This window comes from Canis lupus, chromosome 11 (assembly GCF_048164855.1).
Source record: "Canis lupus baileyi chromosome 11, mCanLup2.hap1, whole genome shotgun sequence".
Lineage (NCBI taxonomy): Eukaryota > Metazoa > Chordata > Mammalia > Carnivora > Canidae > Canis > Canis lupus.
This window is the reverse complement of record NC_132848.1, coordinates 24,164,162-24,190,180: the sequence shown is the minus strand read 5'-3', so window position 1 is coordinate 24,190,180 and position 26,019 is coordinate 24,164,162. Positions and strand designations below refer to the sequence as shown.

General features: G+C 58.7%; 1 protein-coding gene and 2 long non-coding RNA genes across 15 annotated transcripts; 1 reads left to right on the top strand and 2 right to left on the bottom strand.

Moving 5' to 3' along the window:
- Positions 1-1,887: 1,887 nt before the first annotated feature.
- On the top strand, positions 1,888-25,684 carry PARVG (parvin gamma). Of its 7 annotated transcripts, XM_072843595.1 has the most exons (14): positions 1,911-2,177; positions 3,591-3,751; positions 3,879-3,972; positions 6,801-6,865; positions 8,658-8,760; positions 9,512-9,652; positions 10,629-10,744; positions 11,968-12,023; positions 14,260-14,282; positions 16,019-16,077; positions 16,276-16,344; positions 18,355-18,456; positions 22,533-22,605; positions 23,000-25,684. In XM_072843595.1, exons 2-14 carry the CDS (start codon positions 3,692-3,694, stop codon positions 23,095-23,097), a joined length of 1,059 nt encoding a protein of 352 aa, XP_072699696.1. In that variant the 5' UTR covers positions 1,911-2,177; positions 3,591-3,691; the 3' UTR covers positions 23,098-25,684. The 7 variants fall into 7 exon arrangements, 5 of the variants coding, with proteins under 5 accessions (XP_072699695.1, XP_072699697.1, XP_072699700.1 ...); XR_012039102.1 differs by lacking the exons at positions 18,355-18,456; positions 22,533-22,605; positions 23,000-25,684 and adding exons at positions 13,551-13,830; positions 13,913-14,048 and having other exon boundaries at positions 1,888-2,177; positions 16,276-16,330; XM_072843594.1 differs by lacking the exons at positions 22,533-22,605; positions 23,000-25,684 and adding an exon at positions 21,307-21,697 and having other exon boundaries at positions 1,894-2,177.
- On the bottom strand, positions 5,173-13,332 carry LOC140642690 (uncharacterized). Of its 5 annotated transcripts, XR_012039109.1 has the most exons (6): positions 12,639-12,999; positions 8,644-8,714; positions 7,792-8,429; positions 7,511-7,620; positions 6,818-7,013; positions 5,173-5,775 (listed from the first exon to the last, which is right to left on the bottom strand). It is a non-coding gene; the product is annotated as an uncharacterized lncRNA (long non-coding RNA). The 5 variants fall into 5 exon arrangements; XR_012039110.1 differs by lacking the exons at positions 7,511-7,620; positions 12,639-12,999 and adding an exon at positions 13,006-13,332; XR_012039108.1 differs by having other exon boundaries at positions 7,511-8,429.
- LOC140642689 (uncharacterized) lies at positions 15,646-17,248 on the bottom strand. 3 transcript variants are annotated; one of them, XR_012039106.1, is made up of 3 exons: positions 16,705-17,248; positions 16,172-16,440; positions 15,646-16,044 (listed from the first exon to the last, which is right to left on the bottom strand). It is a non-coding gene; the product is annotated as an uncharacterized lncRNA (long non-coding RNA). The 3 variants fall into 3 exon arrangements; XR_012039105.1 differs by having other exon boundaries at positions 15,655-16,044; positions 16,172-16,356; positions 16,705-17,247; XR_012039104.1 differs by having other exon boundaries at positions 15,670-16,044; positions 16,172-16,332; positions 16,705-17,242.
- Positions 25,685-26,019: the final 335 nt, after the last annotated feature.

Here is a 26,019-nt window from a genome sequence, read left to right as displayed (position 1 = left end):
CCCCCTGGGGTTTGGCCCTGGCAGGAAGGAGTGTGGGGGAGAGCGAGCGAGGGTTGCTCATGGGTCGGCGTGCCCCCCTCTAGCGCAGCCCCTGGCTGGTGGCTGACTCAGGGCCTCAGTGGTCTCTTTCTGGGCTCTGGTGTCCGCTCTGGCCTCTGCCCCATTAGGCTGTGGAGGGTGACAGCTCCCTTGTGTTGCTAGGCTCGGGGTGCAGCACTGTCTCCTCAGGTCCCCTTAGCCCTGCCCCAATAGGTGCTTTATTAAACTCCTCAGGTTCCCCATTCGGACATGCTGTCCCTGCTGGGACCTGGAAGGTGCACCTGCCCCCAGGGCCACGCCGTGTCCGCCACACTTGCCCAAGCCAACTGGGGTGTGGGCCCCACTGCTTCCCGCCCCCATGTGCCACGGACCCCAGGCTTGCAGGGGGGCGTTGGGAGGGCGGAGACTGAATCCTGCCCCTCTGTGTCTTCCTTTGCCCCAGAGGCCGGCTCCCGTAAAATCAAAGCCCTTAAAACTCTGCTTCATCATCGGTTACTCAGTAACTCTCGGCGGTGGTAACATCACTCACACTTTTTGTCATTTTTGTAACTTCCTGGGAACGCGTTTCATGCTCCCAGGTACCCTCGGTCCTGCTTCCTACCCCTCTACCCCGTTCCTGCCTGTTCTGTCAGCAGAGAAAGGGTGCTCGGCTTGCTGGCCCCTCGGCCCCGTCACTGCTGCCGTGAACACTCACAATGTCATCCTGGCTCCTCAGGATTCAAGTTCAGGACAAAGCTCCAGTCTGAGTTGATCTCTGCCTCTCCTGCCATCCTGAGGCCTCACCTTCTTAACCTCCTTAACACCTGTGCATGCACTGGTCCCTCCACCTGGAACATTCTCATGCATCTTTACCTGGCGAACTCCTACTCATCCGTCAAGGCCCGTTTCTCCTCTGGAAGAACTTTATCCCCTAGGCAACAGCAGCCAGCAGCGCTTATTCATGGAGTCTGCTTGGTGTCGGGCAGCATTCTAGGGGACACGAGACCTTCAGGCCTGTGGTGAGGAACCCTACCGACGGCCTCTTTTAGATCAGGCTGTTCGGGAAGGCTTCCTGAAGGAGGAGGCGTTTAAGCTGATGATACAGATGAGGACTTAGCCACTTTCAAAGCTGGAGCAGGAGCCTCTAGGAAGAGTAAGTGTGAAGACCCTGAAACAGAAGACGTGGTGCTTTCAGGAAGCAGAGGCGGTCAACACATGGCTGAGAGGCTTGGGGGCAGGAATGGAGATCCAGCCAGCAGGTGCATCAGGACACGTGCTGTGCTGGGCAGAAAAGATTTTGGAGTTTTTGTTGTAATTGTTTTTGAAGATTTTATTTATTTATTCACGAGAGACACAGAGAGGGAGGCAGAGACAGAAGCAGGCTGAGGGAGAAGCAGGCTCCCTGCGGGGAGCCCGGTGTGGGACTCAATCCCAGGACCCCGGGATCACATCCTGAGCTGAAGGCAGACGCTCAACCGCTGAGCCACCCAGGCGTCCCATGGGCAGAGTAGATTTTATTTAAGAGCAATGGGATGCCAGTGGTGGGTTTTGATGGTCTGGGACATGAGCCTCCTGGGCAGGGCTGGGGTGTAGAGGGCAGCAGCTACGGGGGTCGAGTAAGGAGGCTCCTCTGTGGTCCAGGCCAGGGGAGAGGGGAAGAGGGGCTGGTTGGGCGGGGGCATGAGGGAGGAGGGATGGCCCGAGGTAGGGCTCGAGGTTCGCTGGTGGCCAGGATGTGAGGTCCTCTGGGGCTGCCCCTGGGAGATGGCAGGCCTGGGAGGGACTGGCTGGGGCTGGGGTTGCGAGGTGGGGAGGGAGAGCGAGAGAGGGAAGAAAGAGCAGGTTCCAGTTGCCTGCGAGGCATCGAGGCATCGGAGGGCCAGGAGGTGTGGCTGGGTGGCTGGGGCTCTGGGGACAGAGCTTTCCGGTGGGGCCGTGGAGGCACCGGGCCCCGAGGCCCAGCGAGGAGGAAGCTCCCTGCAGACGCAGCCGAGCAGGCCCTGCGGAAGCCACAGGCTGGGAGGAAGTGAGTGGGGTGCGTGGCCCCTGCCTTCCCCCCCACCCCGGCCTCCAGCCCCCCTCTGCTGGGAACTCGTACTTGGAGGCCGGTGATCAGGATCTACGTGGCCTTCATTTCCTGGTGTGGAGGAGGCAGCTAGGTGAGTCCTCCTGGCGTCTCCGCTCTTGCGAGCCTCTGTAATGCTGGGGAGCCAGAGCTCATGGAGGGAGGGCTCCCGGGGCCCTGGTGGGACCAACCCCAGAGAACACAGCCTTAGCTGGGGCCACAGGAGAGAGAGTCCAGCAGGCGACACCCTGAGCCTCTGTGCCCCTCCAGCCACCCATGCTCAGAAGCAGCCCCTCTGTCCCCTCCCCTCCTGGGGCCAGGCAGGCGCCATCCTCTTTCCAGTGTGGCCGGGTGGGCAGCCTCCCTTTCCACATGCCATCACCCCTGAGCTTCCCCCAGCGTGCGGGGGAGAGAGGCCACCCGGCTTCAGATGGAGGAACCGAGGCCCAGGGCAGGACGGGGACAGCCCGGAGTGGCCGATGGCCTGCGGCTCTTCCAGCTCTGTGTCCACTCCACTGCCTTTGGTGACTCTGAGTCGGGCCCTGCCTTGTATAAAGATCTTTAGGACCAGAAACAGAGGGGATTTATCCCAAGTCACACAACTAGAATGAGGAGGAGCCAGGCTGGACTCTGGGCCACCTGACCCCCAGGCCACACTCTTTTCTCTGGCCACATCCTTTGAACCGAATCCTGTCCAGGAGGAGGTTTGGGAGTTCAGGGGGTAGGATGGCGCCTCAAGCAGCGCCCTGGTGTCCCTGGGCTGGCTGCTGGGGTGATGGGGTGGCTGCAGCCCCAGGGAACGCCACCAGCTAGCCCCAGCTTTGGACCCTGCTGCTGTAGTCAGGCCTCCCCGGGGACTGGAGCCGAGCACCAGTCTGATGTGTGACACCCCAGCCCCAATGTGGTTTGGGACCAGAAACGCCGGTGGAGATGCCGGGGCTGAAGAGGGGGGCAGAGCTTCCGGCTGAGCAGGAGAGGAAGTGAGCCTAGGGGAACAGGAAGGAGGCCAGGGCTGCCCCATACCACTGGGGGTGAGCCCGGCTCCCTGTCCATAATGAACACCCGAAGGGGGCTGTGCACACTCTGCAGATGCCGGCCCCGCCCATGCCAGCATGAGCACTGAGACCCCCCAAACCGCAGAGAGGCTGAGGATGATGAGGCGCATTGTAGAGAGCCTCGTTTAGAACCAGGACGGGCAGGGCCAGGCCACCCTCTGAGGCCAGGCCCACAAGGAGATGAGCCTGGGTGATGTTGGCACGCCAGCTCTGTCCGCTCACTCAAAGGCTGGGGGTGCCACTCTGTGCCCACCTGTCTCGGGTTCGGAGACCTGGAGAGGATGACCCCAGGGCCCCCCTAGTCCAACCCCCACAGACGTCACTCATCAGTGTGTTTACCTCCACCAACTCCCACGTGGGCCCCCCTGGGTACCCCCGGAGCCCTGTTCTAGGGTTTCCTGGACCTTGACAAGCTCTGGAGAGTGGGCCACCCCCCTTTGTCCTGACTGCAGGGAGTGGGGCCCGGACTTCCTGGGTGCCGCAGAAGAGCTGCGGCCTGGCTCCTCCACACCCGACCGAGGAGGCGCCTTTGCTCAGGCCGTGCCCTCAGCCGATGCCTCTCTCCAGCCCTACATCCTACAAGAATCGGCCTGAGGCCTACCTCTCATCTGGGGTACCTGTCCCCTTGCCTAGGCAACCCCCCTCCCACTGTCCCTGAGCCTCATGGTCTGGAAGAAATGACTCACAGGGTGAGTGCGGGGCTCCTCGGACGGTGATCCCTTCTGTCCCCTGCACCCCAGGCCGGCACGGGAGAAATGGAGCCCGAGTCCTTCTACAACCTGCTGCAGCGTCCTAAGGTGGCGGGGCCGCCGGCGGAGGAGGAACTCCCACAAGGTGCCGTGTCCAGGGGGGGCCGGGGGGCAGGCAGGGCAGGGCAGCAGGGGTGGGTGCTGGTGAGGGTCTGCACAGCAGGAACCCGACAGGCAGGTCTGGGCACGGCCCTGCTTTACCAAGTCGTCCTCCGAACACCCAGTTCCATTCGGCCCCTGCCTATGCCCTCTGCTTCATCCCTGACAGCCCCCCGCCCCTGATTCCAGAAACTTCGTCAGGTATTCCCTCCTGCCCGCACGTCTCGAAGTTAATGGTGACATTGAGGCGAGCCTAGCCGCTACTCTGTGCTATGCACGTCTTACAGGCAGCAGCTCATTTATTGCTCTGAGTGTAGACCGTACACCTCCTTTGCACTCACAAGGAAACTGAGGCCCAGAGAGGGCCGTACCAGAGTAGCAGGTGACTCAGTTACCGTGGTGGAGCTGGGATGCTGAACCCAAGGAGGGCGGCTCCAGCTTTCAGGATCCACGCCCACCACGCGGTGCTGGCAGCTGTCCCCAGAGATCTGACACCTCACGGGGGTGGGGGTAGGGGTTATTGATCTGCTTCCTTCACACGCATGGAAGAGAATGGGTGTAGGATGGGGCGGTTCAGCAGGTCTGTTTTCCCAGCTTGGGGAGCTCGTAGCTGCTGCCCCCGAAAGCTCCCTCCCCGGAGGTGGTCAGAGAGGACAGCTCAGCTGCCCCAAGCTGGCATCTCCCTGTTACAGAAAAGAAGCAAGATAGGAAGTGACCCCCTGGTCCCCCCGCCACCCCTCAGTAGCATTTATGTCTCCTCTAAAACATAAGTATGATGATGGAAAGGGCGAAATAATTTTTTTAAAAGATTCTATTTATTTATTCATGAGAGACAGAGAGGCAGAGACACAGGCAGAGGGAGAAGCAGGCTCCCTGCGGGAAGCCCGATGCGGGACTCCATCCTGGGTCCCCAGGATCACGCCGTGAGCCGAAGGCAGACCCTCAACCGCTGAGCCTCCCAGGCGTCCCAGGGTGAAATAATTTAAGTGAAAGAGCAGCATGCAACCGTCTCGAGATGCTGTGAGGACAGCGCTTCAGGAGGGCGCTGCGGCCTGGCCGAGAGGCCCGGAGCCCACGAGAGCCTGGGGCCCGGCTGACTTCCTTAGCGGTCTGGTGCGCTCTGTTTATAGAGGATTTGAGGCTGGAAAGCGTCATGAGCAAAACTGCTGCTAGCAGTAGGGCTTAGTTATTTGAAAAAATATTTATTTTTTGTTTCACAGTTGATTTAGAAATACTCGAAGTCCTGGCCAGCAGAGCCGGAACGCGGGATGATTTAGAGCGGCAGGAAACCTGCTCCAGGAAGGGGTGGGGGGGTGTCCCACCAGAGCCCTGCACCCACCGCCCACCTGCCCACTCCCCAGTGCTGGTCCCGGGCCTGCCGGTGCCCAGCGGGTTAGCCATCCCTCCTCGTCAGGAGATACGGGCCTGGAGAACTTGAAGGTTTTCAGAACATCTAGGAAAAGTCTCCAGCTGCGTCATGGGAAGACAGAGGCGTCGCACTTTGTGAACCGGGGCAAGGCAGGCCTCACATGGTGACTCAGTTTCCCCCACATTCACTGGGACGAGATGAACTTGCAGGCCCATCTCAGTCCAGACACGTGTGGGTTCTGAGTCTGAAACCCCAGGAAGCTGCCGACCAGGGTCCCGGGGCTCAGAGAGTCAGCGCGTGGGCCCCGAGTCCTGCCCACGGCTGGGAGCCTGGCGGACGCAGGTGAGATCTGCCTCGGCTCGTCGGTGCCCGGCCCCCTGGCTCGTGTGAGCCATGCTTCTTCTCGAGTAAGTGGGTAGACTTGCCAGAGAAAACACAGGAGGCCGAGTTAAATTTGAGTTTCAGACAAGAAATAGTTTTTCAGGCTAAGTATGTCCCCAAAATATAAATATTGTTGTGCTTGAGGAGGAGCTGGTGCTCGTGAGGGAAATGAGAGGGAAGGGCATCTGGGGTGTGGCGGGAACAGGATGGGCAGAGGAAGAGGCGTGGAGGACGAGGAGTGTCCAGGAGAACCAAGTCACTGTAGACATTTGACGCTCAGGATGTGTGTGCATGTGTGTGTGTCTGTGTGTGTGCATCTATGACTGTGTCTGTGTGCACGCTTGTGTGTGCATGTGTATCTGTGACTATGTCTTGTGTGTGCATCTATGACCGTGTGCATGTATGTGTGTCAGTGTGTATGCATGTGTGTGCATGTGTGTATGTGTGCATTTATGACTATGTGTGTACACGTGTGTGCATCTATGACTGTCTATGTGCTCTCTTGTGTGTGTGTGTATATCTGTGACTATGTCTTGTATGTGCATCTATGACTGTGCATGTGTGTGCATGCGGGTATCTATGATTATATGTGTATGTATGTATCTCTGTGTCTGTGTGTACACTGTACCTTTACTGTGCAACTGTGTGCATGTATGTGTATCTGTGACCACATATGTCATGTGTGGATCTATGTATGTATCTATGACGATATGTGTATGCATGTGTATCTATGTGTGTCTGTGTGCATGCTTGTGTGTGCATGTGTATCTGTCTTGTGTGTACATCTATGATTGTGTGTGTGCATGTGTGTATCTATGACTATATATGTGTTCATGTATGTGTGCATCTATGACTGTGTGTGCATGCTTGTGTGTGTCGGCATGTATCTACATGTGTGTATGTGTGTGTGTGTGTGTGTGTGTGTGTGTGTGTGTGTGTGTGTGGAGCAGCAGGACCAAATTCCCCTTGTGTCAAGGTGCCTGCATACAGGTGACCTGCAGGGAGAGAGCTGCCCGGCTCCCTGCGGGCTCCCCACACACGCGTCATGCTCCCTCTGCTTCCAGGAGAAAAGAAGAAATACCTGCCGCCCACGTCCCGGGGGGATCCCAAATTTGAAGAACTGCAGAAGGTACAGCAGCTTCCTGTGGTCTCTCCTGATTTCCCGGGAGGCAGTCTGTTCATCTTCTTGGGGCAGGGATAGCGGGCACCCCTCCCCTCTCTGACCTCAGGCTGGCGGGGGGGGTACCCTGCGGGTCCCTGGGAGGTCTGTCGAATGCCTAGGCGGAGGAACATTTCTTGAGCAGCGACTGTGCCTTCAGAGATGGCCCCTACAAGCCTCGAGACGGTTGAGAGGGATCTGCTGTTTTGCATCCCACAGAGCGAATAGTGAGGCTCCGAGGGGCCACCTGACGTGTGGGGGACACAGGGCTGGCCAGTGGCTGGCCACAACTGGAGTTTGACCCAGGCCCTACACCCTGTGCACTTTCACCTGCTCGGCTGCTCAAGGCAACGGAGAGCTGGCAAAATGGGCGGGACAGGTGTGGGTCACCCGGGTCACCCGGGGCTCTCCTTGGCCCTGAGTCTGCTGCTGCGGCTGCTGGACCAGCTGAGCACAGGCAGGCTCAGGCCCCCGTTTCCCTCTGTCCTACTTCTCTGGTCTCTTCAGGCCTTTCTGCTGCCTCCTGCATCACCTTCTACCCCCAGGTTTTGGCCATCTCACATCCCTTCCCTCCTGCTTCCCCCACCCAGAGTTCCCTCACTCCCTCCATCCCACCTGTTCCCACCATCAGGCACCGGGACACAGAGTAGAACCGGCACGGTGCCCCCTGGAAAACCTGACGGGGTGCTGACACGTCTTAGTTTGGGCTCCTCCAGGAGCGGATCCTGAGACAAGGGTTTGGGTGCAAGTAGGGGGTCAGGCGGGTAATAGCAGGAGACAAGGAAAGCAAGTGGGGAAGGGAGATGGGGAGGGAAGGGGTCACGGGGGCAGGAGCTGAGGCCTGCTGGGCCCTCTGGGAGCAGGTGCAGGGGCAGAGGAGCTGGGGGGTTACTCACCTGCTCTGGAGTAGCTGGTGCTGCACCCTTAAAGGCACGGAGCTCCACTTCCTGCCCCTCTGGCCTGTGGAGCCCAGGCAGGGTGGGGCGCCTGGGCAGAGCTGCAGGAGGAGCAGGGGTGTGCACCACGGTCGTAGTCTGTGCCGGTGTCCAGGGGCTGCCGCCACTCGGCACCATAATAAACCCCATAGCTTAAAGCAAGAGGCGGTGATTGTGTCTCAGCCTGGAGGCCAGAAGTCCTAAGTTGGGGTGTGGGCAGGGGGTTCCTCCCGGAGGCTCCAAGGAGGACCCCATCCCAGGCCTCTCTCCCGGCGTCAGGAGGCCCCGACAACCCTTGGGTCCCTTGGCCTGTAGACGCGCCCCTGCAGCCTCTGCCTCCCTGGTCACGGGGCCTCCACCGTGTTCTCAGTGTCATGTCCTTCCTGTCCTTATGAGCTCTCACCAGACACACCTGCTTAGGGTCCACGTCCCCACCGACAGCCTCTTCGGGGCAGTTTAGGCTTTGGCTAGTGAGGCCCTTCGAGATTCTTCCCCTTATCCTGTTCCATGGCCACCTCCCCACTTTCACATACCTGTTACGGCAGCTTCCCGGCACCCGCCCCTGGCACAGGACCAGTCAGCCCCACCAGCCCAGGTCCCTGGTGAAGAGAGGTGGAGGAGGATCTTTGGGAGCCCAGAGCGGGCCCCCAACTCAGCCCGGGAGAGCAGGGAGGGCTTCCCAGAGTTGGTGACATTCGACCTGGCCTTGAAGGACGGGTAGGAGTTGGCAGGTGGGAGGAGGGCATTCCAGGCCGAGGTCAGAACCGAGCCAGGTGGGGGCCCAGGTGAGGAGTGGTCCCAGTCAGCTGTCACCTGGGCGTCTGCAGGTCCTGATGGAGTGGATTAATGCCAAGCTCCTCCCAGAGCACATCGTGGTCCGAAGCCTGGAGGAGGACATATTCGATGGGCTCATCCTGCACCACCTTTTCCGTAAGTGGTGGCTCCCAGGGCTGCTCGGGCCTCCCAGCCTCACCCCCCTGCCCCTGCCGAATGTCATGTATAGAGTGACCTGGACAGGTGGAGGTGGCCTGGGCTCCTCGGGTGCCCTGTCTCAGTCTGGAAACCCCTCGTGCTCCCCAGGGCGGCTTCGCTCTCAGGGCTGCCTCCTGACCCCAGCCAGGCCCCCCTACCTGCCCCCAGTTCCCATCCCCCTTGCTGTTGAGATGTCAGGTTTGCCCTACACATCTGCCTTCTGCACAAAGCTATGAGGTCCCAGAGGGCGCAGGTGGGGCTGATCTCGGTCCTCCGCCGGCCTGCGGCCCCTTCCACAGCCCCTGCCACGGAGCAGGCACAGTTCATCCTCAGAACAACCCCATCCTGTCCTGTCCCCATTTTACAGATGAAGACACCGAGAGGCCTAGTCACTTGTCCGAGGTCCCAGAGTGAAGAAGGCAGGGGAGTCAGGATCTGAGCCTAGGAGTCTAGGCCACACGGCCTTGCAGGAAGGAAGTGTGCAGAGCTGTGCCCAAGGCCAGGGGAGTGGGCCCCGGGTGGTCAGGGTGAGGTGGGCCAGTGGAGGGCAGCTCAGAGGGTGTGGCTTGCTCAGGTTACACAGCCAGTGGTGGGGGTGCCCCCGCCCCGTGCTCCCCCTCCCTCACTCCCCTCCTCCTCCCTCTTTTGCTTCCCTGTGCCTCTCCCTCCACTCCCTCCCTGGGCCTCTCCCACTCTCTCCTGCCCTTAGAGACGCTGACCGGGCTCAAGCTGGAAGTGGAGGAGATGGCCCTGACCGCCCCAAGCCAGAGGCGCAAGCTCGAGGTGGTCCTCGAGGCCGTCAACGGCAGTCTGCAGGTGGGGGAGCAGCAGCTCAAGTGGAGCGTGGCAAGTATGTGAGGCCTGGACCGGGGCAGGGTCTAGGGCGCCCAGGGGGCCCAGGGGGTCCAGGAGAGGGCGGGGGCACCTGGGTCCCTTTGCCGCAGGCCTCTGCTTACCCAGTGGGTGTGCTCACCTGCCTCTGGTGTGGGGACACCCTGGGGGTTTGGGAGAAGCAGAGGCACAGCCTCCCGGGTAGTCATGCACCTTCTGGGTGCAAGCAGCCCTACACCCTTCCCTACCGCGGTGCTGTGCTGCAGCCAAGCACAACGTTTCACCATGTAACCACAGCCAACGGTGTGGCCCCTGTTGGAGTCCCAGGCCCCGTGCGCCCCCACTCAGCCTGTCGGATGGGTGCTACCCACCTCTCTCATTAACTGATTTAAGTAATCCCTGCAGTGCTGGCTTGTGAGAAAGGAGAGCGAGCAAAGCACCCAGACCCCCAGCCCAGCCCGTGAGCAGTGTGGTGTGACGTTCCTGCCGTTTGGGTCCCCACCTCCCTCCCCTTTGCCAGATGAGAACACTGAGGCTGAAGGGGGTTCAGTACCAGGGCTGGGGGTGATGATGGAGCCGTGCTCAAGCCCAGTTCTTGTTGGGTCTCATGCCGCTGCCTTCACCACCACGTTTAAAGACTCGCTTTCAATGCCCAGTGTGTATAACGTTGCCCTGAATTAAGTCACACTCATCTGAATCCAGCAGCTTCTTCGGCCAGGGCCCCACTGTAGGGCATTGAGTTGCTCACAATTGTCCGCAGTGACTGTCTCTGTGTCTGAAGTCCCGTCCGCGAGGTGGCTTGTGCCCGTGGGCTGCATTAGCAGAGTGGGGTGACGAGGGCAAAGGGTGACAGTTTCGAGTTCTGAAGGAATGTCTCCAGACCTCTCCCCTCCAGAAGGCTGGACGCAGAGCTCCTTGGTCTTCAGAGGGTGGGTGACAACAAGGAGGCCTCTGTGTGGCCACTTGGCTCTGACCTGTGCCATCTCCCCTCCCAGCCATCTTCAGCAAGGACCTGCTGGCCACCTTGCATCTGCTCGTGGCCCTGGCCAAGCGCTTCCAGCCTGACCTGCCCCTCCCGACCAATGTCCAGGTGGAGGTGATCACCATGGAGGTACGAGGCTGGGCGCCAGGGGACCCCTGTGTATAGGCTGAGCATTTGGGTCCATATCGCCATACCCTGGATTGGGGGTGCTGCGTGGAAGGGGGCTGAACCTCCCTCAAGAAAGATCATGTCCCTCCAGGACAGCCGTGGGGGCTGGGCTGGGGCCACGGGTGGGAGATGTCGGGAGTCCGGGGTGGCCGCAGGGAGATCAGCGGGTGGCATCTGCCTGGGGCTGTCAGGAAGGTCCTGGCTGATGGCAACCATGTCACACAGGCCATAAGTGGTCATCTGTTCATGGCCTTTTGGGAGCCTTCGCAGCCTTGCCATCACTGGTGGTGTCCCTTGTTCTCACAAATGGCTGTGACCACACAAGGGAGCCTTCTTGGGTTCCTCCACCTCCAGGGCCCCCTTGCTCTAGCGCACTCACAACTGGCGTTGAAGTTCATGTCCCCAGAGCCCATGGCTTCTCACTCAGGCAGACTTTGAGCACCACACGTGGGGCCCCCACCTGCTCCTGCTCCCCGTTAATCCCTCCCCCAACCTCTGAGTACCTGGTGAGCAGTGGGGCTTCCTGTCCTGGAGCTTACTTTTCCCTCAGGTGAAATCATTCTTACTTTTATCAAAACCATTGATTAAAATTCCCTACTAAGTCAGGACTCCTATGTCATGAGTTTGTTTATACTTCTTATATAAATCAGAGGTGACTTCATTCCTTCATTTATTCATTCACTCATTCATCAATCCATCCACCCACCTGTCTACTCACCCATTTACCTATCCATCCATCCATCCATCCATCCATCCATCCATCCATCCATCCGTCTGTGCATTTGTCCACCCACCCACTCACCTATCCATCTGCCCATCCATCCATCCATCCATCCATCCATCCATCCATCCATCCACGCATCCATCTGGTCATCATTCATTCATTATTCAGATCAACTCATGTTCATTGACTGTGAGCCAGGCACTGGGTGAGACTCCGGGGACACCTGGGGAATAAGACAGACATTGTCCTCCTCTTTGTGAGACTCAAGGCTCATGAGAAAGACAGTTGAGCCAGGCCACCATGATGAGAGCTGTCCAGGAGCCACGCTGAGGAGGGGATGAGGTGTAGAGTGAGCTGGGTTCCTTGGCGTTGCTCTGGCCACTATGGTCTTTTAGTGGCTGGCGTCGGTCCTCGAGTTTTCTGGGATTACTCAATTTCTAACCCCTTTTTATTTTCTTAGAGCACCAAAAGTGGCCTGAAGTCAGAGAAGTCAGTGGAACAGCTCACTGAATGCAGGTGAGGGGGAACCAGAGCCCGCAGCAGACGCCAGGCTATGCTTTCTGGGGAAAGGGCGGTGTGTCCTGGGGCCGGGGACCGATCTATCTACCTGACTTTGTGGGAGGGGCCCTCACACCTCTCTAGCTTCCTCTCAGCCCCTAGAGGCTATGGCTGACCCCCCAGTCCTTCTGGGAGCCCTTCCATCGTGCCGGCCCTTTCGGGGCATGACCCTTCCTGGGCTGCTGGGCATGCCCACCCCAGCCAGCTCATTTTGTCCTCTGCACAACCCAACAAAACAGGCAGAGTTGTGGTTAGAAGCTGTGGCTCCCAGTCCAGAGGTCACACCACAGCCTTTGTGGGCCAGGAGGAATCCAGACCTGGGGTCATAGGACCCGGATGCCATGTTGGCTTCCCTTTTACCAAGTGTGGGGTATGGATGAGGGAATCATCCGTGGCAGGGAGATGCTACAGCAGAGCACAAACGTTGTAACAGGATGGCAGGACCCTGCTGGCCTCCCAGCACCCGGAGACAAGCGCACCAAACACTCCCCATACCACCAACATTTGTTGAGTGCCTACTATGTGCAGGCGGGAGGCTCTGTCCTTGGGTGCCCATGTCAGCCAGCTGTTTACCTTCCAACTGTCTGGACGAGCAGGATGCTCTGCCAACGAGCCCTTCCCTCTGCCCTCCTGGGCGGCGCTGGCCAGGGCTTCCTGGGTTCCTAGGCCACTTGCAGGAAGTCACACGTTCTCCTCTCTAGCCCAGCATTTGCCAAGGGCCCACTCCATGCAGGACGCTGAGCTGTGTCGCCCCTGTGACCCGTTTGACCCTCACAGAGCCTAGCTAGGGGAGTCAGTTCTCTCTAGCTCACAGGCTTGGCACTCAGCCCCACTTGGGCTTAGCTCGCCCTCGTGAGTATATGAGCTGTGTGACCTTGGACAAGTCACCTCCCCCTGTGTTGAGCCTCTGCTTCTCTGAAATATGGGGGCCCATTCCTACCTCTTGGGCTGCTGTGAGGTTATAAGTAATGTTGCGAGGGGGCCTTCCCCCACCTGGACTCCCTCCAACCCTGGGGTCCCTCCAGTCTCTGGCTCCTGTGGAGGGTGGGAGGTACTTCAACCAATGGAAAGTCGATGACCAGCATCCACTGTGACCCAAGCATGTGTGCGGAGCAGGGCAAAGGTCAGGAGGTGCTGGCTCCTCACGCCAGGGGTTCCTGGACACACACTGAACCTTCCCCAGGGCATCCCGGGAAGAAGCCTCTGACTCAGTGAGGTCACCCAGAGGCTCAGCAACCCTGACCGGGCACCTCCTCCAAGGCCAAAGCCTTAGGGTCCAGAAACGAGTTTGGGGGGACTCAAGTGGGAAGGCGCCACATGCCTGCCCCCCTTGTGGTCCTACAATCATCCTTCTCAGCCCCTTTATGAACTCAGAGCTCCGAGAGGGCTCACCTCTGGCTCTCAGCCAGAGTCTCGGGCAGCAGGGGGGCGTCTCTCCCTCGGACACCCTGGTTCATGCTGATGAGCTCTCGGTCTCCGTGTCAGGCAGCCCCTACCCCGCGCGGCCCAGTCCCCTCCTGAAGGCCACAGCACGGGCCACCCGGCTCTCCAGCGACTGCTTGGCCTGCTGGGGGCCCAGAGCCCTGCTTCTGAGGGGCGGGGCTGGTGTGGAAAATTTAACACAAAGTCAAAGAAAAACCATTCAAGACAAGAAAAACAGAGTGAAAGAAGCCAGACACAGAGGAGTGCGTACTGTGCGATTTTTCACTGACGTGGACTCCCAGACAGGCAAAACGAACGCTCGGTGGGAGGAAGCACAGCGGTGGTAATCCTGCTTCGGGGGAGTGGGGGTCACGGGGGCGGGGGGGAGAGCCCTGGGGTGCTAGGATGGGTCTGTGTCTCCTTAGGGTGCCCATCACACAGGCCTTATGTAGGAACGCACCCGCGAGAAACTCACCATTTGTGTGTTTTGTTGCACGGGTAACGCCTCCTGCCCCAACTAAAATGACAACCATCAAAATGACAAAACCCAGACACAACTAGGTGAGGAAGCCTCCAGGGAAGGGCCTGGGCCTCTTCCTTCCGTTTGCTCCCCGCAAGGGCCCTCCCTGCTTGGTCACGAGGCTGCCAGCCTCCTTGTCAACCTTGCCAGCGCCAAGTCCCGTCACACAAAGAAACTAGAGTCTGAAGATGTTTTTTTGTTTTGTTTTTTAACCATTTCTTTGCCTTTCTTCCCCTACAATTTTCCCTTTAGCACAGAAAAGGACCAGCCGACGAGTGAGTACTTTCGTAACTCCAGGTCTTTTCCTCTCGGATGCGTCCCCGAGGGGTGACTTGCTGGGTGTTGTCCCCTTTGGCTGGTGATGAGGCGATGAGGGTTGGAAGATAATTTGTGAATGCGCCTGGCGCAGCGTGGGTGCCTCATCGCAGCTGGTGTGTGACATGGCTACTGCTTTTGTGACACACCTCTTCCCCCATTGATGGATTGGTCCAGCCATTCCTTCTTTCTTTCATTCATCCTGCGGTCGGTTGGCCTGGTCGGCTGTTCGTCCACCCACCCACTCACCATCCATCTGTCCATCTCTCCATCCATCCACTCACCCACCCACCCACCCCTCCATCTAGCCACCCACCCACCTACCATGCCACCCTCATCCATCCATCCATCCATCCAACATGATTTTCCTCCCTGAGCCCTCCCCACTGAGGACACATTGCTGTAGGGACAGGGGCTTCCATGAGGGGCACCCCCCCCCCCCCGCCCACAGAGGTGGAAATAATCACCTGTGAGGGGATTTGGAGAACAGGATGAGGGAGGATGTGGGGGTGGAGGGAGGAGAGGGGAGGTGAAGGGAGGCTGCCCAGTGTGAGTGTGTGAGTGTGTGTAGGGCAGCGTGAGGACAGGGGGTGTTGCTCAGGGAGCAGCCCTTGTCAGGGGGCAGCACGAGGGTGGGTCACACGGAGGGGCAGGGACACGGAGCAGGGCCTCCTCACAACCCCTTCTAGCACATTCATGCTGTTCTGGCTCATGTCAACTGAGCGCACATTTCCTTTCACTTCCTGGCTCCTTCGGGGACACGATTCCCCTGACCACGGGCCAAGGGGTCTGGAAGGAACCGCTTGGTGCTTCCACCACATTTGTGGGTGCATTTTAAAGGGCATGGTGCTATCTGGTGCTACCTTTCACCCTCCCCTAATGAGGGGACCGAGGCACAGAGAAGTGAAGTGACCTGCTCAGGGTTGCACGGCAGCTGAGAAGGTGATTTCTTCCAGCCCGCTCAATGCCCGAGGACCAGTCTCCCCCCGGAGGGCGGGGGGAGCATGTGGGCTGCAGATATTAGGAAGACAGCTTGTAGGGAAAAAGGGCTTTCGTCTGAGGACTTGGGCGTCTGAGGCGGGACCAGGCCTGAGCTGCCGAGCTGCCAAGATGCTTCTTTTGTTTCTGAACCTCGCAGGCATGACTCAGCTGCCGAGAGCGCTGGCCTTTTGCACGATGCAGGCTCCATGTCCCCATTCTGCCAATCCAGAGATGCTGGGGAGGAGACCTCTGGGCCGAGTGTCAGTGCGGGGCCGGCCTCGGCTCAGCCACCCAAGGCTGCTCCGTGGACCTGCGCGGAGCCGGGGGGGGGGGTGGGGTTGGACTGGCAGGAGGGAGGCCAGCTTCCCGGAGGAGGAGGGGTGCTGGCTGAGCGGGTGCAATGGGCATCCGCCATAGATGGGACGAGAGCCCTACTGTGCGCCCAAGTGTGTCACCTGCCACCAAATGTGCCATGGCCCCATCTAGTAGGTTTTTTCTGACCCCAAGGCACAGAGAGGGGAAGCGGTTCCCCCGGGGTCGCACAGCCTGGGAGCAGCGACACAGACCCAGGCCCGTTGATTTAATTCAAGAACCGCGCGCTGGAGCTACAGCCCCCTCTGGGCTGGGTACCCCGAGAACCTTGTATGGAAATACGTCCCGGTTTGGCGCCGAGATAACAGCATCGTGATGCGGTGTTTATTGGCTCTGTCTGCAGAGGACGTCTTCGATGAATTATTTAAGCTGGCTCCGGAGAAAGTGAACACGGTGAAAGAGGTAAGAGAGAGCCAAGCCCCCAGTGGCTCCCCTGCCCGTCTGCCCCGTGTGTCCTGGGGTGACGGGGAGGGAACGAGGCCCCCCCGCCTCTCACCTGCTGTGCCTGGGACACCACGCGGGGAGAGCTTTCTGCCCCCTGCAGTGGGAAGGAGGGACACCCGAGCCCTGGGCCTGAGGTCCTCATTCTTCCCTGGGTAGGCCATTGTGAACTTCGTCAACCAGAAGCTGGACCGCCTGGGCCTGTCTGTGCAGAATCTGGACAACCAGGTAAGGCTTCGACTGTGGGGCCCCCAGGCGGGGAAGGGCCATAGGGCGCAGGTGAGGAGGCGGGTCCCGTGAGGCGCTGGCAGCTGGAGCCCGGCCCTGTGTGACCCCAGGATGTGTGGGGTCTTGGAGCCTTGGGGTCCTCCCCCCGCCGCAGTGGGGCAGTGTTGCTGGTAGGCAGCCTCACCAGCCAGGGACAACGTGGGGGCCAGTGAGGCAGGGACCGCAGGTTCCTCAATGCTGGGGGGCTCCCCTCGTGCCACCCACTAGGTGCTGTCATAGCTGCTGCCACAGCCCTGCCTCCGTGGGTCCTTGGGGGTCCAGTCCCCCAAGTCCCGCCATGAGGCAGGACTGGAATCTTACCCATTCAGCTTTCCGCCGGGTACCGTGGGCCTGTCGTGTTCCCTCAGCACAGAGGGGATCGGAGAGCCTGAGAGAGGCTAATTGTCAGCCCCAGGCCTTCGGGTGGCGATGGGGCTGCTGGACACCGGACACATCACCTGGCCATGGCAGTAGGGGCGCTGGGCCGGCTGCTTTCTGCTCATGCAGCCAGGAGGCGGTGGGGGCCAGAGGTGGCAGTCGGGTCTGGTCCCCGGTGGACTCCCTGGCTTACGGTGATCCCAGCCAGATGCACCCTGACATCAGCCGGCGAGGATTGGGGTGCCCAGTACCTGAAGCCAATAAAGCCCTCACTCTGTGCCAGGCCCCGAGCAAGGTGCTTTGCCTACGGTAACTCACCGAATCCTCCAGACGGTCCCTGCGGTAGGAACAGGTGCTCCCCCGTTTTATAGATGAGGAAGGACCCCAAGACACAGAGATGCTGACTGACTCATCCAAAGTCGCACAGCGCTAAGAGTGGGCGACCTGGGATTTGAATCCAGGGTGCCGAGGCCACAGTTTGTGCTCATCACCACATCACACAGTGGCCACATGAGAGGCCCCTGTGTGATGTGTGCGGTGACGTGGCAGGCTGGAGATGCCAGGCCCTGAGCCTGACGGATACCAGATGCACCCGTGTGGCCTCTGGTCTGCGAGGACGCCTCCTTCACATTTTCTGCACGGCCTGGGTTGGGACGTCTCTGAACCTCAGGCTCCTCTTCTTTTAAAATGAGTTTAAGGACACCAGCCTCATAGAATTGGGAGCGATAAATAAGATGATGAGCCTCCGGTGTTTTCCGTGGGACCTGGCACGCCGCGGACATGCCGTAAATGATGCGTTTGTGGTTTTATTATATTTTATGTGGGCAAACACAGGAGGATCCTGTAGGTTTCCATTTTTACCTGCTTCGTCTTGATCTCTCCCTTGGGGGGGAGGAATGGCGCTGTGAAAATAATGATAGGATGACGGTATTTAGAGACTGCCAGATAAGGGGAGAAGTTGAAGTCTCTGGTCTTTAGGGGTATTTCTGGGGAAGATCAGCGGAAAAGATTTCAGGCCGAACTAATAACATCAAAACAGATCTAATGGGAGGAAATTCTATTAAGGACTTCGAGCGGTGGTTTCTCCTCCAATATCCAATCTTGTGTTTTGTATCTTTGAAGAGATTGAATAGGATTATGCTCGCATATGATATGCTGGCGGCGGGGCGACGGCTTTATCTCTGCACGTGCAGACCGAACAGGGCAGAAATATTAATGTGGCAGCCGCAAAACGAGCCTGGCGTGCCGTTCTCTGCCTCTCCCTGCGGAATAATTTCACACTCAACTTTGTTTTCTCCTGTGCTGCTGCAGCTCAGGGAGCAGTACGTGGCTTAAAAAACGATATTCGGCTATTTCACGGATAATGTGCAGAGAGCTGGTTTTATTGAGCGTATGCTGTGTGCCGGGCAGCCAGTAAAGCGCCTCCTAGGAGCTGCCGCTGTGGTTCACAGCACACGGCAGGGTGGGGGATGTTGTCCTCACGTCTTAAGAAAGGCAGCTGAGACCCAGAGACGCCGGTGCCCAGCGCCACGCGGCCCGCAGGTGGCAGCGCAGGGGCCCTGGGCCGCCCGCCTCCAGTGCTCTCCTTTGCAGTTTGCAGACGGGGTCTTCTTACTCCTGCTGATTGGACAACTGGAAGGCTTCTTCCTGCACTTGAAGGAGTTTTACCTCACTCCCACCTCTCCTGCGGAAATGGTAAGTTTTCCAGAGGTTTCCTTGATGGTCTATTCCTGAATGGAGGCAGCAATACGGTCTCCTTATTTACTTCCAGGTGGAGCAAAGGGTGGAGGGGAAGTTTGGTTGGTTGTCCACGTATCTACCCATCCATCCATTTCATGCAACTATTTATCTGCCTGCCCATCCACTGATCTGCCTATTTTTCTATTCATCTATCTGTCCATCCACCCACCCGTCCACCATCATCCATCCATCCATCCATCCATCCTCACACCTATCCATTGACTTGCCCGTTTGCCCATCCACCCAGTTCACCCACCCATTCACCTGCCCACCCATCCATCCATCTACCCCCTCATCCACCCCCATCTGCCTCTGTACCTGATCCCTCATTTCTTGAGGTCCTGCTTGGTGTCAGGCTGTGCCATGTGGGCCATAAAGACAATCCCACACAACTCCTGTTGTTGAAGGCCTCTCAGTCTATACCCACTGTACTCTTGGTGATGTATGGTTCCTTAGGGCTACAGTAAACTGTGTTGGTTCAGGGTGGGTGGGTCAGTTGGGGACCCGAAAGAAGGGGTGGTTGATATGATCTGAAGGAGTCAGGAAGGGCACTGTGTGAGAGGTGACACGTGTTGGTTTGCAGAGGGAGGGCACCCCCAGGGGAGGGAACGGCATCAGCAAAGGCTCAGGTGCGGACAGAAGCATGGAACTCTCAGGATGGTGTCCATCTGTGGTGTGGTCCCGCTGCACGGGTGGGCTGGGGAAGGCAGGGGTCTGGCCTTGTGGGAGTCAGGAGACCCCATGGGGACCCTGAAGGCTGGCGGGCTGCTTGGGGGATGGCTGCACCAGTCCGGGCAGGAGGGTCTGTGGCCTGACCCGGGGAAGTAGGGGAGAGAAGGCAATGCTGGTGCCAGTGGCAGGTGTCCCCACACACAGCCTCCCCACCTGCCGTGGTCCTGGGGATGATCAGACCTGTGGCCTGCCTGAGGGTTGTGAGGTTCTGGGCTGGCCCGGCCACCCCCTCCCCAACCAGGGCCCTCCGTCCAGGCCCCTCCCCCATGCACCCCCAGCCCTGTCCATGTCCACAGGCTCGTGGCCATGGCCTCCCGGCCTGTCCACGGCCTTTGGAGGACTGGTCCTCTGGCATCTCCAGGTCTTTGCCCAGGTGGTCCCTCTGCTTACCTGCCTTTGTTCCAGCCTGCTTAGCTGGGTTGCATCTCCATCTTACAAAGGGGAAAGCAGAGCCCCTGAGAGGCTCTGGCACTTGCTCAGGAGCACTCTGTGGTTCAGTGGCAGCTCTGACACTGGCACCGGCCTTCTGACCCCCAGCTGCTGCCTCTCCCCTTGCACCATGGAGATGCAATCGTTAATGGGCATGACCTCCCCCTGCCCAGGAGGCAGGGGTGCTCTTGACTTGGAGACTGCTTCAGGGCTCTGATTCTCAAGAGCTTGGATCTAGGATGAGGAGCAAAGAGGCTGGAGCTATGCAGTGTTTGTGTTTCTGGTGGTAGTAGCAAGGACAGTGGTCAGCACTCACTGGGTTCTTCTGAGCTGTATCAGTCAGCTATTGCCCCAGAAATGCTGTGTAACAAACCACCTGGACAACAGGTGGCTTAATGAATACCACAATCATGTATTCCCAGGGATCTGCAGGTAGGCTGAGTTTGGCTGGTGTAGACTTGGCTGGGTTCAGCTTGGGGGGGGGGTTGTTTCAGCTTTGTGTTACATGCCTGTCACCGTCCTCCTGGGACCAGCGGCAAGCCCAGCATGGTTTTCTTATGGGAATGGCAGAGACACAGGGGACTAAGCAGAACCCACAAGGCCCAGGCTCAGAAGGGGCAGTGCCATCGCTTCCCTCTCATCCCATCGGCCTGGGAGGCCCTGGGCCTTGGCGGGGATGCAGGAGCGCCTATGAAGTGTGTGGGTGCAGAAAGGGCCGAGAACAGGGGCCACTAGATCACTAGGGTGATCTCCCGCAGGCAAGGGGGTGAACTCACTAACTCCTCATCATGCTGGGCCTGAGGTAGGAGCTGTTCCCATCCCCGTTCTTAGATGAGGGTACGACTTCCGTATGAGGACCAGACAGAAAGCTGGTCACAAGCCTATACCAGTTAGAACAGAGGGCAGGGTAGAGGTCAGACTTGCACCCGGGCTTGTCCACCTCCAGAACCTGGGCTGCCTCCCCGTTTCCCTCCTGGGGATTCAGGGTGAGCCCTGTGGGAGACCGAGGAGTATGAGCCTCTCTCCAGCCAGGAACGGATTTTGCCCAGAGCTGGGCCCCTCGGAGGGCCCAGGAGGGTCAGAACCCGGCCGAAGTGGTGCTGCTGACCCTGCATCCAGAAGGCAGAACACAGAGATGTGGGAGGAGGCGGGAAGATGGAGCAGTGTGGGCTACACGCAGGCCGGGGAGCCTCAGGAAGGGGCTCAGAACCAAGACCCCGAGCAGCACACGTGCCCCCTTTTGTTACTTGGGTGTTGGGCTTCATGGGACTTTGAAGCCTCTGCCCGATATTCCGCAGGCTCGCAAACCCCAGTTACAAGCCGGGGGCGGAAGTTGCCTTGGTGCCGTCGGCCCGCTGAATCCCCCGATGTCAGACCCGGCTTCCCCATAGGAGCCACATTACCTATATGGGGGCAGAGAAGCAGCCTCTCGGCTCAGACCCCGAGAACGAATCTTATGGGACCTCGTAGGAAATCTCAGCTGCAGGAACGTATGATCAAAATGCTGAGGAGGTCATTAGTTGAAGAAGGCGGGGACCACAGCCCTTTCTGCCCATGGGACGGACACCCGAGGGAACATTATTATCCTGGTACAGCGGCCCCTTGAGATCGGATGTCTCATTACCAGACCTGTCTGCTCTGCAGAAGTCAAAACCCTGGCACCGGGAACCGTGGGCTTCCTCCCACATTCAATTATTTCTCCCCGGGAGGATTCGAGTGCATCCTCCTGGATTACAACCTGCCCTCAGCTCCGTGCAACGACGCGGTGGTTCTACTTTTATAATCTCAAGCTGTGCACAGAAAGGAAGTGTTACACTGCGGGTGGAGCGCGGCGAGACATCTCTGGAGCCTGCAGCGGATCCTCCGGGCTCAGGTCGAGGCTGGGCTTGAGGAATGAAGCAAGTGTGATCGTTTTAACAGTGTCGCAACGCAGTTCACAAAGCGCCGACTCCACGGGGGCAGGGAGGGGGTCTGCTTTCTCCCCTGTTGCATGGCCAGCCCGTAGTAGATGCTCAATAAATATATGTTAATGAAACGAATGGACACAGTGTTTCTGAAACCCTGGTCCCGTGAGGTGCTCCATGACAAGTGGATCCTGTGGTCCAACCACTTGGGCAACTGGCTTCCGACCCGCTTCACCCCGTGCCAGGCCGCTGCCCCAAGAAGGGCGGGGATTGTTGGATCGTGTTGTGGCCCAAGGGAGACAGGAGCCACGAACAGAGAAAACTGCTAATAGAGCATGTGCTCCAAGCCAACGGCTGTCAGGGCTCCCCTGGGCTCCCGCCTGGTGTCCCAGAGCCAGATATGGGGGGAAATGGTGGCAACTCCACTCTGCAGGTGCACGAGGTAGGCTGGGGGTGCCGAGCGACTGTGGGAGGTCACCCCGTGCCTGAGCAGGGATCTGAGCCCGTGTGCGCCTGGGCAGGGGTGGCTGCTCCGGCCTCCAGCCCGCTCTGCACGGACGTCAGAGTGAGACGGACCTGATTCTGCCACTTTCTGTCTGGTAAGCTCAGGTGAGCCCCTTGGCCACTCCGCGCCTTGCTCTCCTCACCTGGGCTGTGCCCCCTGGAACTCCGCTGTTTCCAATGGGGCCTCCGTTGCCCATGATGCTGGGGCCGCATCCCAAAAGGTGGAGATAAACCTGGCGGAGTCCCCTCCCCAGGTGGGACTTACCTCTGGGTGTCACCTCCACCAGGAAGCCTTCCCTTCCTCTGGACTGGATGCCCCTCTCCATAACCACCTTCCCTGCTGGAGATGACCTCCTTGAAGGCTGCTGGATATTATGAGGGATGGGTGGGCCTGGTACTTGGGGACCCGGGCCTGGGTTGGGGCTACCTCGTTTTGCTAATGTCTGGTGGCATCTTTCACAGCTGCACAATGTCACCCTGGCCCTGGATCTGCTGAAGGATGAAGGTCTGCTCACCTACCCCGTCAACCCTGAAGGTGAGTGTGTGGTACACGTGGGTGTTGTGGCGTCGGTGGACAGCCTGTGGTCCTCTCGCTCGGCATGACAGACGACGAGTGTCTATCAGGGTTTCCCATGACGGGGATGCTTTGCCCACTGGAGGAGGGTCCCGGGGAGAGAACACAGGGGACTGGGGACCCCGGGGCAGGCTGTCCAGGCAGATGAGACCTTGAGGAATTGCGTGTGGGGTGCAGGGGTGGAGCGGGTGGCAGGAGGAGGGAGGCAGGGCCATGTGATGGGTCTCGTTTGACAGGGATTCCCTGGGGTTTAGCACTGAAGTCCCATGTCCCAGGAAGCCTCTCAGTCCCAGGTCACCCCCTGCTCAGCCTGGCTGAGGCCTGACCAGCTGTCCTGCTCTTCTCTGGCCCACAGACATCGTGAATAAGGACGCCAAGAGCACTCTGCGGGTCCTCTACAGCTTGTTTCAAAAGCATAAGCTGAAAGAAGGCAGAGACAGCAGCACACCCTGAGGATCCCCAAATTAACTGTCGCCAGCCCCCAAAGCTGCTTCTTGGCACCTGCCTGCTGCCCCAGCGAAGGCCCAAGGGCCACAGAGGGGCCTCCCGTCTGGCAGCCAGCGGCCCTGTCCCGCGTGTCCCCTGCATGCCTGCCCTGCCCCCACCCCTGTCCCGTTTCCGTCTGAGAATCCGAATTCACTAGGCATGGATCTGTTCTGAGCCAACCTGGCCTCACTCAGTTTATATTAACAAGCGCATTTCTGGGAGGGATCCCAGGAGCCTGCAGTGTCCTGGGAGACGCAGTTAAATCTGCATGTGTACGAGCTGAGGCCCTTCACCCCCAGCGCAGCTCCCCTTGCCATGGGGCCCGGCCTGGACGGTGCTCAGAGTCCCACCTCCAAGGGCACCTGTGGGGGCACCTGCCAGGGCACCTGAGAGCCCAGCCATGCTGACTTCCACTTGGGCACTAGGGCCTGACTTGGGAGCAGAAAGGACTCTCAGGTGTCTGGGCTGATGGCCCGAGGACCCAGCCTGCCCACAGTCAGCTCCCGCCAGCCTGCCTCTCGTTTGGGGTGAAGGGCCCCAGAATCGGCCTCTGGAGGCAGGAGCCCCATGTGACTCCAAAACCAAGCCCCTGAGCCACTTGGGGAAGTTAAGTCAGTGACTCACCAGAGGAGCCGTGGCCCAGGCCCACCCCTACAGCTGTCACAGAGAGCCTTGCCCGGAGGTCATGAAGGAGAAATCTTTGTGCTCCCCCCATCTGTCCTGGGAGGTACCTTGCCTGCTCTGGTGAGACTTGGCACTTGCTGCCCACGTTTCTCAAAGAATACGTCCCCATAGGAGGTTGACCACTGCTGTCCCAGTAGCTGACGTGTGGTGGGAACCAGCCAGGACAAGGCTCCGTGGGCGGGGGTCGGGGCTGTTGTGGGTACCCTGGGGCTGCCGCTGGGCTTCTCCCTTGCGTTCCAAGCTCCAGGCCCCCGTGGATGACATAGCCCGATAGATCTGGGGTTGTCACAGTTTGACGGCCTTGGATCTGGGGAGGGACTTTGGGGTTGGGGGCTGGTGTGGGCTCGGCCCTCTTTGCCAGACCAGCTGGAGGTGGAGCTTGGGAGGACGTCCTAGGAGTGACACCAGGAGCCTTGGGGTCGGTGTCTGAGTGTGATAGCCTCTCCAGGGGTCTTCCTTTCACACCACCTCCAAGCACCTGCACTTTCCCCTCCGGATTCACAGGGGGTTAGGTATAGATGAGGTCATGAGGGTAGGGCCCGTGGGATGGGATTAGCGTCCTAACAAAGAGAGGAAGAGACACCAGAGCTCTCTCTCTGCCATGTGAGGACACAGCAAGAAGGTGGCTGTCTGCGAGACACGAAGAGGGCTCTCACCAGGAACTGAATCAGGCACCTTGATCTTGGATTTCTAGACTCCAGAAGTGTGACAGATGCATGTCTGTTCTTTAAGCAACTGCCCACCCCGTCTGTGGTGTTTCATCATAGCAGCCGCAGCTGACTGACTCAGGTTCCCAATACCACTAGCCATGATGGAAGATAAAATCAAAACCACAGGAGATACCACTGCACAGCTCCTAGAGTGGCTAAACTGAAAAGCCCGACAGTACCAAGTGTGGACAAGGATGTGGGGCTGCCAGAATTCTCACACGTTGCTGGTGGGAATGCAAAATGGTACATTGACTTTGGAAAGGAGTTTGACCGTTTCTTATTCACTAAAACACACACTCACCATAGGACCCAGGCGTTTCACTGCGAGGGGTTGATCTAAGATCGATGAAAAACACGTGTCTATGCAAAGACTTATGCATGAACAGCAACACTACTCGAAAAAACCTCAGAGTGGGAAGAACCCAAGGGTCACTTGTGAACGCAACACAACACCGGTGTCCGTACAGTGGGTTCTGCTGGGCCCCGAGGGAAGGCGTGTTGATACAGAACCGATGAGGAAGATGCCGGTAGCACTGGGCAGAGTGGAAAATCGGAGACGTGGCAGGCTAAGTACTGATGATACAGTTGATACAAATTCTAGAAAAGGCAAAACTGCAGTGGTGGGGGGAGGGGGTGGTCCTCAGTGATGTGGGAAACAAATGGAGAAGAGAAAGTATTAAATCTCCTTCTTCCCTACAGCCCACTGATGAGTCCTTGAAAGAGGCAGGGTGACCCTCTCTGGGAGCTCAGCTGCATCGATGTGATACTCTGCTGAGAGCAAAGGAGAACCTTAGTCTGACCCCCAGGATCCTGTGAGTCTACTTTAACATATAAAAATTCCTATAGAAATTCCCTCTGTCTCTAAATCCCCTGAGACGTGTGTTGGCGATCACCCCCAAGCACACGGCCCACCGATACACATCTGGAGGGTCACATGACTCAGGTTTTAATAGATGGTCATCAATGACCCTTTCCCAAGAAGAGCTGGCCCCTCAAGGTCCTGGAAACCTTGCTTCCAAAATCCCTTAGAGACCTGTGCCAGCCCTAACCCCCTCCGAACTTGAAACCATAAAAAGGGCCACTCCTCACCACCCCAGTGCAGCTCTTCCTGCCCACGGTCCGGTCCACGTGCTTTAATAAAATCACCTCTTTGCATCAAAGACGTCTCAAGAATTCTTTCCTGGCCATCGGCTTCGGACCCCGTCTTTCCTACATCACCCAGGGCCAAGGCCTTGGGGAAGGGGACTAACCACAAACAGGCACGAGGGAAGCTTTGAGGGAGGTGGGAACGCTCCATGCCATGATTGTTGGCGTGTGGTCGCGTGACTCCATGCATTCATCAAAACTCATCACATGGGACCCTGGGGGGCTCTGCCTTGGGCCCAGGCCGTGATCCTGGAGACCCAGGATCGAGTCCCGCATCGGGGTCCCTGCAGGGAGCCTGCTTCTCCCTCTGCCTGAGTCTCTGCCTCTCTCCCTGTGTCTCTCGTGAATA